At 43.3% G+C, this 18,462-nt stretch overlaps 2 protein-coding genes across 2 annotated transcripts; both read right to left on the bottom strand.

Moving 5' to 3' along the window:
* Window positions 1-2,814: 2,814 nt before the first annotated feature.
* LOC118370886 (growth arrest-specific protein 1-like) lies at window positions 2,815-7,014 on the bottom strand. Its single transcript, XM_035756109.2, has one exon. The coding sequence runs from the start codon at window positions 5,926-5,928 to the stop codon at window positions 5,179-5,181; it is 750 nt and encodes a 249-aa protein (XP_035612002.1). The 5' UTR covers window positions 5,929-7,014; the 3' UTR covers window positions 2,815-5,178.
* A 797-nt stretch (window positions 7,015-7,811) lies between these two features.
* LOC118370901 (complexin-3-like) lies at window positions 7,812-15,471 on the bottom strand. Its single transcript, XM_035756136.2, has 3 exons — window positions 15,007-15,471; window positions 9,978-10,065; window positions 7,812-9,722 (listed from the first exon to the last, which is right to left on the bottom strand). The coding sequence occupies exons 1-3, from the start codon at window positions 15,162-15,164 to the stop codon at window positions 9,498-9,500; spliced, it is 471 nt and encodes a 156-aa protein (XP_035612029.1). The 5' UTR covers window positions 15,165-15,471; the 3' UTR covers window positions 7,812-9,497.
* Window positions 15,472-18,462: the final 2,991 nt, after the last annotated feature.

Here is an 18,462-nt window from a genome sequence, read left to right as displayed (position 1 = left end):
ATGTATTCAGACCCTTTGCTATGAGACTCAATTGAGCTCAGGTGCATCCTGTTTCCATTGATCATTCTTGAGATGTTTCTACAACTTGATTGGAGTCCACCTGTGGTAAATTCAATTGATTGAACATTATTTGGAAAGGCACATGCCTGTTTATGTAAGGTCCCACAGTTGACAGTGCATGTCAGAGCAAAAACCAAGGCTTGAGGTCGAAGGAATTCATAGAGCTCCAAGACAAGTTTGTGTCGAGGCACAGATCTGGGGAAGGGTACCAAAACAAATCTACAGCATTGAAGGTCCCCAAGAACACAGTGGCCTCCATCATTCTTAAATGGAAGAAGTTTGGAACCATCAAGACTCTTTCTAGAGCTGGCTGCCCGGACAAACTGAGCAATCGGGGGAGAAGGGCTTTGGTCAGGCAGGTGACCAAGAACCCGATGGTCACACTAACAGAGCACTAGAGTTCCTCTGTGGAGATGAGAGAACCTTTCAGAAGGACAACCATCTCTGCAGCACTCCACCAATCAGGCCTTTATGGTAGAGTGGCCAGACGGAAGCCACACTTCAGAAACTGGCACATGACAGCCCACTTGGAGTTTGCCAAAAGGCACCTAAAGACTCTCAGACCATGAGAATCAAGATTCTCTGGTCTGATTAAACCAAGATTGATCTCTTTGGCCTGAATGCCAAGTGTCACGTCTGGAGGAGACCTGGCACCATTCCTACGGTGAACCATGGTGGTGGCAGCATCATGCTGTGGGGATGTTTTTCAGTGGCAGGGACTGGGATTCTAGTCAGGATCGAGACAAAGATGAACAGAGCAAAGTACAGAGAGATCCTTGATGAAAACCTGCTCCAGAGTGCTCAGGACCTCAGACTGGGGCGATGGTTCACCTTCCACCAGGACAACGTCCCTAAGCACACAGCCAAAACAACGCAGGAGTGGCTTCGGGACAAGTCTCTGAATGTCCTTGAGTGGTCCAGCCAGAGCCTGGACTTGAACCTGATCGAACATCTCTGGAGAGACCTGAAAATAGCTGTGTAGCAATGCTCCCCATCCAACCTGACAGAGCTTGAGAGGATCTGCAGAGAAGAATAGGAGAAACTCCACAAACACAGATATGTCAAGCTTGTAGTGTCACACCCAAAAAGACTCAAGGCTGTAATCTCTGCCAAAGGTGCTTCAACAAAGTACTGAGTAAATGATCTGAATACTTATGTAAATGTGATATTTCTGTTTTTTATTTTTAGTACATTATAGCAACAATTTCAAAAACACTGTTTTTGCTTTGTCATTATGGGGTATTGTGTGTAGATTGATGAGGGGGAAAAAACGAACGATGAATCAATTTTAGAATAAGGCTGTAACAAAATGTGGAAAAAGTCAAGTGGTCTGAAAACTTTTTTCCAAAGGGACTGTACTTGTAGTTCGGGTTGAAATGCAAAGCTTGGTAAAAATAATATTGTGGTCTGAGTGTAAGGTTTCATGGATGTCTTAGTGAGTCTGTCACTGCCTGTTGGAGGCCTACTGCTGTCTCCTGGCCATATAGTCACCATTTGGTTCCCTCTCCTGAGGACACACCTGGCCCGTTCCTATAACGTAAGGAGAGGAAGCCCTAATGTAGTCCAGAGTAGCAGGGCGTGTAGAGGACTGGCATGAGCACCAGTAGAGATGGCGGTATACGCTATAAGGAGATGCCAAAAAGTTGAATAGTCAACCACTATGCCTTTTACCACTTTGACCCCCTTACCAACCAACCACAGCCCTGTGGCATTGTGGGTTTAATTGGCTTCCATTTCAGTTCAGCTCCATCATGAGCACTTGTACCCTTTCCCCCTCTCCTGGGTCTCTATCAGCCTCTGTTGGTACTCCTAATGGGACGACGGTGGAGCTGTATTGACATCAGCTGAAGTTATAAGGGGGGGGTTAATCCGAAAGGAACTAAGGACCTCTCAACTCTCCTACCCCCCAAACACACACACATCAACCATGCACCGTGGGTAGACTGCTATCATGAATAGAACATTGTACAGATGAGAGACAAAACTCTCCCCTAAATCCCTGTGTCACCCCCTCTCGTAGGCCTGGGGGCAGGCAGGGGTTTGTTTCAGAGAAACGTTGAATAAAGATAATTTAGAAAATGGGCTCCAGCACACTGCAGCCTCTGTAAATCCTCCCTCTGCCGTCCCCCACTCACCCCAAGGCTCCCCTGCTTCTGTTTGTTTTGATTTTGTTCCCAGAAGCTGAGTGGGGGATTTGAAGGAGGGTGAGTTAGAGTTGGACAACTTTGAGATGCATGGCGATGGTTAGACAGATTGGCTGAGTCAAGTTAGGAGGGTCTCAACTATACAGAATCCCTTTCCCTCCCTTACGCTTCTAAATGTACCAGTGAAACGCACTTTTGAACAATCTATAAGGACTGTCTGTTAGGCGTTACATTATTTTCTAAACAAAATACTTGCTCGTAAGTAAGCATTTCACTGTGAAGTCTACACATGATGTATTCTGTGCATGTGACCAATCAAATTTGATTTAGGTGAAGATAGGAGGGGGACAACTTGGTCAGTCTATTGTCAAAGGAACTATGAATTCAACACAGATTTCCTGTCATGACTTCAAATTCCACTTATCTTGACTCATTCAAACTTAATAGATTACATAACACTTCCATACAGTTTGTTAAGGACCTGTAAATAAAGAATTATGACTATGGGCTATTTGTGCCAAGGATTTATATTTACCTACTAACCTGCCTAAAACATTATTAGCAGGATTTAGGAGATTAGTAGACACAAAAACACCCATTGCATTCTCACTCTGTTATACAAATGATACATTTATTAATGTGCTATTTTTCCATATTATTTCTCTGAAAATGTAATTGAAGACCAAGAGAACTGAGAAGCACTGTAAGGCAAAACGATCAAATGCACAATCCTGCATTCTCAAGAGTCGTGACTGACCTTTTAACACTGACACAGAAAGTGCCATTTACACACAAGTAATTAGGCACAATTTACCAGGAAGCAGTAACTTAAACCTGAAATGTCTCAAAGAGCACAGAGAGTCCTGGCCTTCTCTTCCAAATAAGATGTATTGTGCAGCCAGACACTTAACATTCCTGCTTGGGTTTCAGTTACACTGGGCCTGATCCCTAAAGTATTACACAATGCTGGTATTATGAAAGGTACACAGCAGTCACAAAGTTGCTTGTGGTTTCAGCAGCCACAGGAGGCATTCATTTAGATGCAATCACCCTGTTCTAGGACTTGATTTAATATTGTGTCAACAAAATACGTGTCACTAAACACTTTTTACAAATTCCAGGGAAGATGGATGATATGAGAAAACAATAGTAGTGAGAGGTCCTGTTTTGTCTTTTCATGTAAAAGTTGCTATTGCCAGGACCAGAATTGCAAGTGTATAATTTCAAAGATCAACGCAGTAGATATTCAAACCGATTCAATGTCTGCTGGTCCTTTAGCTTTGCTTGGCAATGGCACATTTTCAGGCGACACGTGACTTTGGAGCCTGATCCAAAATGACATTTTCCCTTATTGAACATTCCAGTCTTCTCTAGTTCCAGCAGTTACATTTGCCTATACTTTAGGTCTGATAGTTTTGGTGTGATGTTTTATTTAGTTGGGGGTTGGGAAACATTCCTACGTTTGAATAACATATGGGATGTCAAATAAACAGTTGGACTTTTTGACTCACACTTAATCATTTTATTACATAAATTATTTTCCATATATAACAAGTATCCATTATTTCTTTCCACACTGGTTGAGATGACAAATCTACCTGCAGAATTGTTTCAAAAAACATTGTTTTTGTACATGTAAACTACTGCCATATTATTCATGAGGTGGTGTATTGACTGCAAAGTCACACTGGACAAAATTGGACACTAATTTACAGCATTAATATATGACATATACATGTAAAACATAAATTCCTTTTTTTTATGTATATAATTTAACATCAACATGACAATTACATTTCCCTATGGACCAGCATCTACCCAACAAATCAAATTTGATTTGATCCACCAACAAGGTGGAATAAAAAAGAAATGACATTGACGATCATAACAAAAACAAAGATTAGTTTAGAAAAACTTCAAGTGACATCTTGTAAAGATAATGACAAGACACGGGAAGGATTAGCTTCATTAAAAAATAATGGAATAACTTCTTAGCTTTTTCCCTTCTTGCTAAATATCTAGGTTAACTGTCAAGCATGTTTCTGTCCTGGACAGGAACCCATTACACTTTATATGAAATGAATAATAAATTAAACTAGGCCTATTAACAAGTAGCTTATGTACTGCTGTTCATAGTAATAAACTGGTATTTCTTATTTTTTCAGAGAAAAAACACTAGTGCCTCTTCTTTTGTCCATATAAGTCTATCATAAGCCCACATTCATCTTGTAGAGGCCAGTCTATAAGGAGAAGGGTGACTTCTTGCTTTCAATAAAGAAAGGGGGTCCCTAAAGGGGGAGAGTGGGGGACATTTTAAATAAAACTATCAAGAGTGGGGGATGTGTCATGGGGGGTAGGGGGGCTGCTGGAGAGGCACTTCAGCTAATTTAACTAGGCCTACTTGATTCCAAACCCTTGTCTGTTCACTGGCAGTTCCCTACAAATATTTGAAGTGTGATGGCTGCAACAATGCAGAGGCCCCTAAAATAGAGAGGAAAGCAAACAGAAACTGGACTGGTCCCATGTTTATCTTAAGTCTTAATAAAGCCACACTCCAAGGACCATTGAGACGAAACTAAACAAATAGGCATAAGAGTTTAAAAGGTAGCCCAGAAGTAATGGATGCAATGCCCAATGAGTATTGTTACAATGAAGTCAAGTTTGGTTCACTTCTCCCTAAACAATCACTTTATGGATCTTTACACTCCAGAACAGTTTCGACCTAGGATATTCCATGAGTAGCCTAGGCCTAGTTTGCAAACTGAATTGGTGGTATGAATGTCCTGACCATTCTTGTGTCCCAGATTAAGGCATCACATCAAAGTATGAAAAATCAATTAGGCCCATAGGAGATTAATGGGAGCAAATAGTATTCGCTACATCAAACCCACGTGCTCATTAGATTGGACCCGTCCCCGAGCAGACTGTCCTGTCTGTCCAACTGAGAGGTCACAACAAGAGGTCACATTCATTCTCAGAAGAATATCCGTGCAAGAGTCATGCATAATAAGGTCATATAGCTCGACAGCTGCGAGGAACTCGAATTTGAGTCAGGAGGATATATCTCCTCTGTTTTCGAATCATAGTCTTCATCCTCATACATATCGTCCATATCTGCCTGGTCTGAAATAACACTGTGGTCTCCAATCTGGCAAAGTTTGCTCATGTTCTCCTTGACTACCTCACAGAACGGCCTTTCCACCCCGTCGCACACACACTGGTTTAGTAGCATGCCATTTGGGTTGAATAGCATCTGTTGTATTGTGGCCTTGCACCTGGAGGAGCATTTCCTGCCATTGAAGAGTTGCCCACAGTAAGACAAGTAGGCTGTCAGGGAGGAGTGGCAGCCGGTGTCCTCCTCACAGCGTTGACGGGCCTCTGTGCATCCTATCCCCCCCGCGTCTCCAGGATACCTCCGGGGGAGGCATGGCTCAATCGCCCGCTTTGCATCCCTACACTCCATGTCCTGACCACAGTCACACCTCTCGAGGTAAGGACCGTTGCGGGTGTGATTCAGTCTTATCAACGCGTTGATACAGTGGCTGGGGCATTGCCTCCTGGTGCCTCTAATGTTTCCTTCACAGGCGGCTAGATACTGGCTATATGCAAGCTCACAGTCTGCCTCCTCATGGCATCGGAGCAGGGCTTGCCAACATATTAACTGGGCATCTAGCGCCAACAGCACCGATGAGAAGAGCGCCAGAGCGCTGCACCAACTTTTCATGCTGGAGAGAGCTCTAGTTCGACGATGCGCACATTTTCCTCCAGTTAGTGCGGGACAGCCAAGTCTATGATGAATTTAAAACGTAATGTAACTAATAAACCCATTTAGTATGAGGCGTTTATGGTCCAAACATAAATGTGTATAGTAGGCCTAGCTACAAACCTAAAGATGTCCCTCTGTCTCTCCAATACACGCTTGACAGTTGTGGAATAATAGTCCGTTTTATGCGGTAGAATGAATCCAGTCTGGGACGGATGAGTAAAAATGTTGAAATCCTTTGCATAGAGTCAGCTACGCAACAAAGCAACACTATCCCTCGCAAATCTGTCACAGTCGTGTCAGTAAAAATTGAACAAAAAGTGACCACATGCGCAGTCCAAAGTTCGGACACCTACTATCCACATTTCGTGCCCTCGTTTGAAAGCATAACTCTTTACTCTTGTTTTTCAAAATATGTCCAACTTTCTTGGCTTTAAAAAACGTTCATATTTTCCATGTTCCATTCCATACTATTTTGGTTGAATTCATTAGGACTGCCTCTTCTCACTGTAGCATTTCCTCTCGCTATGTGTCTTTGTCCCCCTCTTGCAGTTACGCTTCACGCTTCGTTAATCTTTTCCCCACAACACCCCTCCTTTTCCAGAAAAAGAAAGGAAAGTTTTCCTTGCCCCTCTCCCATTTACAATCCTGGTCAACGATTGGTCGTCATTGAGGAGTTCGTGGGACTAATTTCTATAGCAACGTAGTTTTTGGCAATCTGCTCGTCATACAGGATAAATAAAATGTTTATAAATTTAATGAAACTCACGACCTGTGTGGTCCCCCTTAGAAAACACGTCAACGTTTGGGGAGGTAGTGAGTGTGGGGGAACACAAGCCCCCTAGCAGTCGACAGAAAGCATTCCATTGCTAGAAGCTCACATCTGCACCCACTGCTCCACTTTTAAGTGCAGAAAAAACAAATCTGTTCCTTTTTAACGATAACTCGATGAGGGAAACCTCTATGAAAACCGTCGCACAGTGAGGGTTTCACTTAAAGTTCTACTAATTGTCGCCCTTTCACTCTCCCTCACGCTGTTCTTTCTGGTGAGTTTTTAAGCCCTGATTGATAGAACAGAATGGAAGAGAATAGTATTTTCTGGCCCGTTTCACCCCAATTGTGTCAGATTGGCCATGCAGTGGCACAGTGTCTTTCTAGGCTGAAGATTGTTCACGCCCTGCGCCTATCAATAGAGGAAGGTTTCAGCATCAATATATTTTACAGCTCTCCCCTTTCACACCGCACTTGAAAACTACCAATAGCTCAGGCTTCTCTGCTATTCAAATGCTAACTAACGTGTTTTGAAAAAAGCGATTGGAAAAACCCGTAGCGACACCCGGGCCGTCTAGAAATGTCACAAAGCAGTTTCTGGCTGGCTTCTCCCTGAACAACACTGTACACTTTTGCAAAAAGCCATTGATTCTGCCAGATGGCTGAGTTTATTTTCAGACTTCACTGGAAGGTAAAGTTGCCACTAATAATGGTTATAATAAAAAATAATAACATCATTATAAAGGTTAACTTAAGAACGTGGTTATAACAATGGTTATAACAACTGTGACATAATCATTTGGCCTTTCAGTATTGTAATGATAATAATTTCATGATAATAATCAGGGGCTAATATGGATTTTGGATTCAATTCCGTTTGACATGAATTCAACAATCACTAATCAACAAACATTCCGATGACGTTGTATTTTTGTCTCCACCTAGTGTTCAGAACATTAGGTTTTGGTTTTATAGCATCAAACGATGGCTACTGTAAATGATATGTTAGAAATCTTCCGTCCTTGAGTTTCTGACCAGATGGTCAGACTGGCTGGAAAACAAATGGAGAAACATACATCATAAAAATCTGTTTATTATGGTTTCAACAGCCAGTCAAAAATCAATACGTTTCATACAGCACTGAACAACAAAGATGATGTAAAAGAAGCAAAGAATATGGACAGGAAACAGAAACATCATGAACAACACGTCTCTTCCTGAAATATCATCATGAGATCAACCTGAATCACCCCATAGGGTGACTGGAAATGAAATAATGTATTTTTGTTGGCTTTATAGTATCATTGCAGGTCACACACTTTAATACAGATAGGTATGTATAGGTGATCAGGCTCTGTAAGACTTGAGTAAGAATTCCTTATATTCACACTTGTTTGTTTTGCTTCATGGAACTGACAAGAAAGCACAAAGTAGCTATCACATAAAACAAGCTACTAAGGCATGTTCACCATCCTTTCTTCAAATGCAATTACTGTAATGTCACGAAAGGACTGTTCAACTATTACAAGACATGAACCACTGCATTTAAGAAATATATACTGTATATTACTGTAATTCAAAATAAGGTTGACAAACCCCTCTCCTGCTCTCACCTGCGTCTTTATTTAGTGATACAACAACAAATCAGACAAATATCAACTACTATATGTTCATATATGTTCATAGTATTGTGTACTTATTAAACACTATGACCAGCACTCAGCCAGAGGATGACATTTTCAAAGACAGCATTTGGCAACGACACCAAACCACCAGCACAAAACAACACTGAGATGGAGAGGTCATGGTCAATATGAGGACAGGTTAAAGGCTAGAGTTGAAAGGTTAGATGGGGTGGCATCACAGAGGACGAGTTGTCTCTTAGCAAGGCCCCAACGAGTTAATGACCATAGACTAGATGGACAACAGAACAGGCTAACCGCAAATACATTTACACCTGCGATAGATATAACAGACACTTGGTTTGTAATGTACTGAATGTGGTCCCAAGACAAGAAAGTTTGATTTAGTCTCACACTTAATATGACTAGTTGATATACTTTGTGCCATTGTCTAAATGGTTTTCTGCAAAGGGTCTTTGGCATAATACTATTACCTCCCCACAGCTTAGACAGTGTTTGCTCTGATTCCCCCACAGCTTAGACAGTGTTTACTCTGATTCCCCCACAGCTTAGACAGTGTTTACTCTGATTCCCCCACAGCTTAGACATTGTTTACTCTGATTTCCCCACAGCTTAGACAGTGTTTACTCTGATTCCCCCACAGCTTAGACAGTGTTTACTCTGATTCCCCCACAGCTTAGACAGTGTTTACTCTGATTCCCCCACAGCTTAGACAGTGTTTGCTCTGATTCCCCCACAGCTTAGACAGTGTTTGCTCTGATTCCCCCACAGCTTAGACAGTGTTTGCTCTGATTCCCCCACAGCTTAGACAGTGTTTACTCTGATTCCCCCACAGCTTAGACAGTGTTTACTCTGATTCCCCCACAGCTTAGACAGTGTTTACTCTGATTCCCCCACAGCTTAGACAGTGTTTACTCTGATTCCTTGGCCAGGAGCTGCTGCAGTATGTTTGTGTATGTGAGGCAGTGTTGACTGTATGTGTGTGTATTCAAAGCAACATGACTATCAACGTTTGTACATGATCATAGATCATATCTTACATAGATCCTTTGTTGTACAGATAAAGAGAGTAAGGGAGGGAGAGAGAGAGAGCAGGAATTCAGTCAGCCAGCCAGATCACATGAGATTACACTTCTCAGCAGACTGTTTGAGGTCTTCCAGTGTGGCCTGGGCCTTGTCCTTCAGCTGGTCCATGTCCACATTCTGGATGTTGGTCAGCTGGCCCAGGACAGACGTCTTGGACGCCTCCTCCTTGTTGTCATCAGCGATCATCTTGGCTAGCTCTGTGGGCAGCTCCACGTCATCCCCCGCCTGCTGGATCTGAGTGTCATCCAGCTCATTCTGGGTCGCACACACAGTGGAGACAGACACACACACACACAGGCCAATGGGAGAGGGTGTAGGGAGCAAGGGCAAAGAAAAGGGAGAGGAATGAGATGATTGAGACATAAGGAGAAAAGAAAGAGTACAAACAGAGCACATTTGGATGGTGTTTATGCTTCAAGGACACAACCTAGATCTGACCCTGTAATAACTGTAATAACATGTAGTAAGAAAATGCTTGAATGAAATATGCAGAATCAGTAATGGATGTACCTTTGGCAGTCTGTATTTGTCCCGGAAGTGACTTCTAACTGTTGCCCGCTCAGCTTTCTTCTGGGCAAAACTAGCATCTCGTTCCTGCCTGGGGAAAACCAGAGAGAAAATGGTTAACAGTGGATTAAATAGTGTTGCTGCATGTGTAAACAAACACACACACACACACACACACACACACACACACACACACACACACACACACACACACACACACACACACACACACACACACACACACACACACACACACACACACACACACACACACACACACACACACACACACACACACACACACACAACGTCTGCAAAGGTGGGATAATCTTGAGGCATTACTCAAATTGATGCTTCATAACAAACGCCTCCTTCAGTCCAACTCCATAATTAGACGGAAGGATTAAGGATTTAACAGCATTAGTGCCAATGTGATGACAGATGCTATAATGATAATTTAATTAATCCATAAGGCTTTTTGTAATGTCAACATGTCACGGTCTTTAGTATGGAACGTTGTTAGATTTGTTTGTAATGTGATGTATCACAAATGCACAAATTCATTGGTTACTATTAACCACATAGCTCAGCCATCGCAGTTAGAGTGTTGGGCCAGTAATGAAAAGGTCGCTGCTTCGAATACCTGAGCCAATAAGGTGAAAAATCTGACGATGTGCCCTTGAACAAAGTACTTAACTCTAATTTGCTCCAGGACGCCATAGTACTATGGCGACCCTGTAAACAACACATTTCACTGCACCTATCTGGTGTATGTGACAATAATATATTTTTATACCACTGTGGATCTCATAGTGAGGGCTGAAACAAAAGAACACAGGGAGCCCTCTGCTGAGCTGCACTCTGACTCAAGAGGCCATGCCAACAGAAGGTGGACAAGCAGCAGTAACACCTGGGGGTAGAGGAGAAGGGAGGGAGGCAGAGAGAGGGAGAACAACAGAGAGAGGTTTTGCTCTTGCAGTCAGATCCAGATGCAGTCTATTGCCGGTCCACTGCTCAACTGGGGAATTATATTCAGACTTCTGGGATGTAGAGCAGCATTGACTGACTGACTGACTGACTCACTGAATGACTAGCACTCACCTATTTCTACAGCTGCTAACTTAGTGAGCCCACAGAAACCTAGGATCACACCACTCTACAGAACTCTACACCCTTCCAACCCAGAACCTAGGACGACACCACTCTACAGAACTTTACACCCTTCAAACCCAGAGTCGAGGACAACACCACTCTACAGAACTCTACACCCTTCCAACCCAGAGCCTAGGACAACACCACTCTACAGAACTCTACACCCTTCCAACCCAGAGCCTAGGACAACACCACTCTACAGAGCTCTACACCCTCTGAACCCAGAACCACACCACTCTACAGAACTCTACACCCTTCCAACCCAGAGCCTAGGACAACACCACTCTACAGAACTCTACACCCTTCCAACCCAGAGCCTAGGACAACACCACTACAGAACTCTACACCCTTCCAACCCAGAGCCTAGGACAACACCACTCTACAGAGCTCTACACCCTCTGAACCCAGAACCACACCACTCTACAGAACTCTACACCCTTCCAACCCAGAGCCTAGGACAACACCACTCTACAGAACTCTACACCCTTCAAACCCAGAGCCTAGGACAACACCACTCTACAGAACTCTACACCCTTCCAACCCAGAGCCTAGGACAACACCACTCTACAGAACTCTACACCCTTCTAACCCAGAGCCTAGGACAACACCACTCTACAGAACTCTACACCCTTCCAACCCAGAGCCTAGGACAACACCACTCTACAGAACTCTACACCCTTTCAACCCAGAGCCTAGGACAACACCACTCTATAGAACTCTACACCCTTCCAACCCAGAGCCTAGGACAACACCACTCTACAGAGCTCTACACCTTCTGAACCCAGAACCTAGGACCACACCACTCTACAGAACTCTACACCCTCTGAACCCAGAACCTAGGACCACACCACTCTACAGAACTATACACCCTCTGAACCCAGAACCTAGGATTACTCCACTCCAGAAAACTGACTGTCTAGCACACCTCCTTTTACAGCTGCCAAACCAGTGAATCTGCACAACCTTGGATCACCTCACTCTACAGCACACCCAGACACCACAACACCCCATCACCATGTCCTCTGCCCTACACCACCATAGAAATATCATCATACTGCAAGCCTTATGTTGAGGTAAATCAGATATTTATACTTCACCACCACGTACAGCAATACTGCAATACTACCCATTTGGTAACTCCAGCAGAGGGCAGACAAGAGACAGTTTGTGTTTTCCGTGGCAGCCCTCTTAGTATTACTCAAATAATCTTTGTCCCTAATTTTCCAATAATCAGATTGAAATAGATTGAAAGATTGAAAGACAAGACTAGACCTACAACTTGCACCAAACATTCCGAAGCAGACTCCATGAACCGAGGTGACGTCACGAGACCTATGTGATCATGCCAACAGTGTGGTCTGATTGACAGCATGACATCATAGTGCATACATACAGTACTGTAAATAATGGCATGATACATGTGCATGGCCAATGACAAGGTCATATCCCTATCATTCAGGGGATACAGGGCCAGCCCTGGGCATAAGCAACATAGGTGTTCGCCTCTTGTTATGTCAGTCACTGACAGTCACTCAATTAGCCCATGTCAGTTAATATGTTTTAATTGGTAAATTAGTCTGCCCAGCTATATAAACTTGTAGTAATAATGGCCAAATTACCAACCGAGCACGAAGGGTGATCTCCAGGGGGCCCCAATGGATTTTGTTAGTCACTCTCATCCAGATATCATATTAACATGGGAAAATGCATGTCAAAATGTATAGAATTTCAGGAAATTTGCTTTAAAATTGTACTCTTTTCTCTCCGCCCATTGGAAAAATGTAGAAAACTTGCTTTAAAACTCCAAAATGTTCTCTCCGCTGTCAAGGGGGGCTAAAATGTTTTGCCTGTGGGCCCCCCCAAACAAATCTCGCCTTGGTCCCCCAAAAGGCTAGGGCTGGCCCTGAGTGTACAAAACATTAAGAACACCTTCCTAATATTGAGTTTTTTCCCCCTCAGAACAGCCTCAATGCGTCGGGGCATGAACTCTACAAGGTATCGAAAGCGTTCCACAGGGTTCCACAGGGATGCTTCCCACAGTTGGCTGGATGTCCTTTGGGTGGTGGACCATTGTTGATACACATTGAAAACTGTTGACCATGAAAAACCCAGCAGCGTTGCAGTTCTTGACACAAACTGATGCACCTGGCACCTATTACCATACCCCGTTCAAAGGCACTTAAATATTTTGTTATTCCCTTACACCCTCTGAATGGCACAAATACACAATCCATGTCTCAATTGTCTCAAGGCTTAAAAATCCTTCTTTAACCTGTATCCTCCCCTTCATCTACACTGATTGAAGTGGATTTAATAAGTCACATCAATAAGGGATCATAGCTTTCACCTGGATTCACCTGGACAATCTATGTCATGGAAAGAACAGGTGTTCTTAATGTTTTGTTCACTCAGTGTATATTCACAGTGGCATTACTGTTATATTGCCCACTATGAATGAACATGAGCATGTAAACCACCACACAGCAGCACATAAGCCAGCTCTCTGTGACAGCCAATGGTAGAGCTCCTGATGGCACTGAGATGACGAATCTTGTGTCTTCTCCTCTCAAGGGCATCATATAACCAGGGGATGTCATTGTGACTCCTGTGCCTGATAACATGATTATATATGACATGCCACTGCAAACAACCCCATTCCAACAACCCTATTCTCCTTGGATTATACAAAGCACTGACACCAGACTTTGTGCTATGATCTAGTGTATGGCGGTAGCCACATTATAATAGCCCACCTCCCGTGAAGCCCAGTGTAATGTATGATGGTATGGGATTGAGGTCAAAGTGGGCTGTGGACAGTTGAGGCTAGTCTCTGAGGGGAGTCAGTGGATGCTCCACCATGTCTGACATGTCAACAGTAAACAGGCTGTTTGTCCTGGAGCCTGGAGCCATGTGACCGGAAGCCAGGGTAGTAGTAAAACACATTTATTTTTAATGAAGTATACTTTTCATATAGATACAGGTATGTGTGGAGGCACTGTACATGATAAGACACATTTCAAGGGTATTTTTTCACAGGACAAGATATATGTTCTGATGTATTAGCTTTTGTAGAGTCATCTGTTTCAAACCTTGAGGACATCTTCTCCTCTCACATATGGGAATTTGAAGTAAAGTCAATTAAATGATCAGATGTTTTATGATATGGACAGAGGACAGTCTATGGCTATGGCAATGGGTTTCTTTGTTATACCCAGATAAAAATACATTTCAAGACCAGAGATACTCACATCAGACTCATTTATTCTGTTGAGGTGTCTACTCTTTGTGAACAAAATGAAGATGGAGGCCTACATCACAGGGACATGCATGAAAAGGGGGGGGGGGACTATTTGGAGAGCTCATTGAGGATGATATTCAAAATGTTACATCAATACATTTTGAGATAAATTGGACATAAAAGTAACTGAATTCATGTTCTAGAATGAATCTGAGGACAATTATCAACCTGAAGCATATGCCTATTGGCCTGAGGCATATGGCCTGAAGCATATGCCTATTGGAAAACGACTCAGTTTTACAATATAATTGGGCATTAAACTCAACTGTGATTACTTACACATTTTTGATTCTAGTCTATTGTAAGAATTCCAATGGAAACCCGTCCTATATTGCCTAATTCTTGAAACCTGAAAGAAAACTAATTTATCGAGTGTAGCAGCTACGCGGTGAGCTCGGGAGCACGCCGTGGATCCCACTGATGCGTAAAATAGTGCATGGCGCACTGGGGCTAATAAAGGCACGCGCTCAGCTGCGTCTTTACATTGGACATTACACATAATAAACTCCGCTTTATAGTACGCAACTCTTTTAAAATCTATAGGCTATTCAAATGGATCGATAAACTTGGGTTTGGTCTTACTTTTCCTCCTCTAACTGTTGTTGATATTGTTCAAATTCCTCCTGGGTCATTCCTGCCGCTGCGGCTTCCGATTTCTCTCCTTCGGGCTTTTCCTCAGTCAAACCCCCGGTCAGGTTCTTCACATGCCCTCCCACCATTTGTTTCACCATAAAAGCCATCTTTCTCCCTCTTAAGAGTCCGTTAACTGACCGGGTCAGAACGTGGACCTTTGATGCGCTCTTGATGAAAGCTGAGTAAATCAATGTATATCCACCGAAGTGTCTCAAAAATATATGGATAAAGTCAATACAATCATCCAAATGTTTTACTCTCGAACCTCAGTCTCGCACCGCTGTAAGGGAATGAGAACCTACGCGTTTCAGCACCTGTGCCAATGGATAGCTCCGCGTTGAGGGTGGAGGTTAGCAAGAGAGGACGTGGCTGCACAAATATCTGAGCCAATAAATTTGACTCTCAACACTACCAATCGTGTTTTTCCCCCCAAACCCAACCCCCACTCCCTCTGCCCAATCCCACGGATCGCTGGATTAAGCGTGCGCTTTCACGATGCGTCCTAGCATCACAAGTGGGTTCCCGTGATTCGCCGTCTGATTTGACTCAGTATTGAGTCAGACAGGCGCTCCTCACATTCCCTGCCGGACTCCGGCAGGGACAGACACACGTGACGAGTCAACTACCGTGTCTGTTAGCTGTTTTGTATGGTTTTGATGCCCGTGCGTCTTTGTGGTCCTTTTGTGCGCTTTTTTGTTGTTGTGAAAATCATAGGGTTTCCAAACGCATTTATGTCATATGAAATAATCCGATCCAATTTGATGAAATACATCACTTATGATTATTTTTGCCTCATTTGTCCTGTGTAGTATAGTCCGATACTATTTTTATTCAAAAGTTAATGTGGAATATCATCTGTTTTCCACTGAGCGCACATAAACATGCGTCTCATATGGAGTGTGGGTGGGTAGTTGTCTGCTGCTCAGGGAAAGAGAGAGAGAGAGAAAGAGAGCAAGAGAGAGAGCAGCTCCTGCAGGCAAACTGGTGTGTAATTGCATTTGAAAGGAATGTTGCACAAACCTCAATAAACAGTTGTCCATGCCCCTGATAAAGGCTATTTTGCTTTATGGTTTACACACAGACCACACACTCACATCACTCATATCTATTTGATCCTTCACCACCATGTCATTAACAGTGTGTCTCACCTAACCTAGCTCCATACACAACAGTACAAGAAAAGGGTATGGTGTTACAAATGAGTGAGACCAATTAGAGATCAGAATGTTTCCTTTTTCTAGGCCTAAGTGTGTCTGTAGGCCTCTACTGTAGGGGTCGTCATTAAGACAATGTTATTTAAATATTTGGATACAGATCCTATCTTTCTTTTTCTCTCTCTTCTTTCCCTCCCTGTTGCTCTCTTTGCCCCCCTCTCTCTATGTCCCCCTCTCTCTCTGCCCCCTCTCTCTCCCTCCTCTCTCTCTGCCCCCCTCTCTCTCCCTCCTCTCTCTCTGCCCCCTCTCTCTCCCTCCTCTCTCTCTTCCCCCTCTCTCTCCCTCCTCTCTCTCTGACCCCCTCTCTCTCCTCTCTCTCTCCCTCCTCTCTCTCTGCCCCCTCTCTCTCCCTCCTCTCTCTCTGCCCCCCTCTCTCTCCCTCCTCTCTCTCTGTCTCCACCCTGTCTTTTTCTTAAATCCCAAAAATGTGAAATGTATACTCTCCATAGATACAGTATGAGGTGCATCTTCAATCAACAACTTTTGCGTCATGATGTGCGCAGCACGCCTGACACCAAGAAGCATGCCCTACTTTTCAATGGATTAGGAGAGACAGATCATGTCTCAATGCACTCTGTCACTGGTTTAACAGACCCACCTGGGTAGTTTCAAATCCCCTGGCTGCCAAACTTCAAAGCCTCCTCTACATAAAGTAAATTGAATTATAACTTTCCAAATAAAGTATGATTGAATTGTAATCTGTGTAAAATGTAAGAAGAGGAGGAGATGTGAGGAGTTGTTTCTTATTTAAGCACAAGTGTTCTCCTGGGACCTGCTCTCTGATCACAGCTCAGGTCTCATCTTGTCTCACACACTGCTCGTCATGAGTCACCATTCAGCCCTGGATAAGGAGGTTGCATACAGACCCATATTAATATACGTTATGTCAATTATACAGACGCACAGTATATAGACTGCAGATACCAGTGGGACCAGGGTGTTTGAAGGTCTCCAGGGGAATCCATTCTACTGCAGGCCATGTCACATGAGCGTGCGTAGTGGTGGTGGTGAGGAGGATACTGATATTGATACAGCATGGTGCTTCAGCTTTTCTACATTCTATATACTCACATAGGCCTATACAGTTACTCTGTAATTGATGACTCTGACAGACAGAGGATATAAATCTATCTCAATCTCCCTGTGCATCTCTCTCTTCCTGTCTCTTTCTCTGCTCAAGGACTGAATCACCACCAATCTTCTCAGACAAACAAGCTTGTTGAACCTTTTAATGTTATTGGTATGTAAAATTCAAAATGTGAAAATACAACAACATGTATCTGCATTGGAGCAATTAATCAGAAAATCCTTAGTTTCATTAATAGGTTGCCATTTTCTGTTCATTTTAGTCTAGATGATGAAAAAACAGATATTCATTGCTCTGCAGGACATATTCTTACATACTGGTAAGTGCCAAAATAAAGGAAACACCAACATAAGGCATGTTATTAATAGGGTGTTGGGCCACCTCGAGCCAGAACAGCTTCAATGCGCACTGGCATAGATTCTACATGTGTCTGGAACTCTATTGGAGGGATGTGACACCATACTTCTACAACAAATTCCATCATTGGGTGTTTTGTTGATGGTGGTGGAAAACGCTGTCTCAGGCACCGCTCCAGAAACTCCCATAAGTATTCAATTGGGTTGAGATCTGGTGACTGAGATGGACATGGCATATCGTTTGAATCATTTTCATGCTCATCAAACCATTCAGTGACCACTCGTGCCCTGTGGATGGAGGGATTGTCATTCTATGGGGGCATAGCCATGGGAGCCAAAATAATGGCCTGCCCAGCATTTGTATACATGACTCTAAACATGATGTGATGTTAATTACTTAATTAACTCAGGAACCAGTCCTGCTTTCAATATACTTTGTATCCCTCATTTACTCAAGTGTTTCCATTAGATTGAATGTTCTGTGAAAATGACCAATGGAGCTATATGCAAAGTATAGACGTGACCCATGAGTGCGTTAATGAAAATGTCTCACACAAACCCTTATATAATGAGCACGCATGGACAAGCACTTTATACACAAACCCCAACAGAACTTTGCGGGCCTGTCTGGGTGAGGGCACAGCTGGCCCTGCCTCAGCCTCAGCCTGCCTGGATCAGCCTATTTCTGTGTTTGTGTGTCACAGTGTAGCGTATGGAGCTGTAGCTGAGGGGCTTGGTTGCTGTGACC

Source organism: Oncorhynchus keta, chromosome 14, assembly GCF_023373465.1.
Source record: "Oncorhynchus keta strain PuntledgeMale-10-30-2019 chromosome 14, Oket_V2, whole genome shotgun sequence".
Lineage (NCBI taxonomy): Eukaryota > Metazoa > Chordata > Actinopteri > Salmoniformes > Salmonidae > Oncorhynchus > Oncorhynchus keta.
The sequence above is the reverse complement of the archived record's forward strand: the minus strand, read 5'-3'. Positions and strand labels throughout refer to the sequence as shown.

Coding starts and splice junctions, on each gene's coding strand:
- LOC118370901 (XM_035756136.2), bottom strand. CDS start 15,164: ATGGCTTTTATGGTGAAACAAATGGTGGGAGGGCATGTGAAGAACCTG. Junction 10,066..15,006: donor CAACAGTTAGAGGAGGAAAA/GTAAGACCAAAC, acceptor GGTTTTCCCCAG/GCAGGAACGAGATGCTAGTT. Junction 9,723..9,977: donor ACAAATACAGACTGCCAAAG/GTACATCCATTA, acceptor TGTGCGACCCAG/AATGAGCTGGATGACACTCA.
- LOC118370886 (XM_035756109.2), bottom strand. CDS start 5,928: ATGAAAAGTTGGTGCAGCGCTCTGGCGCTCTTCTCATCGGTGCTGTTG.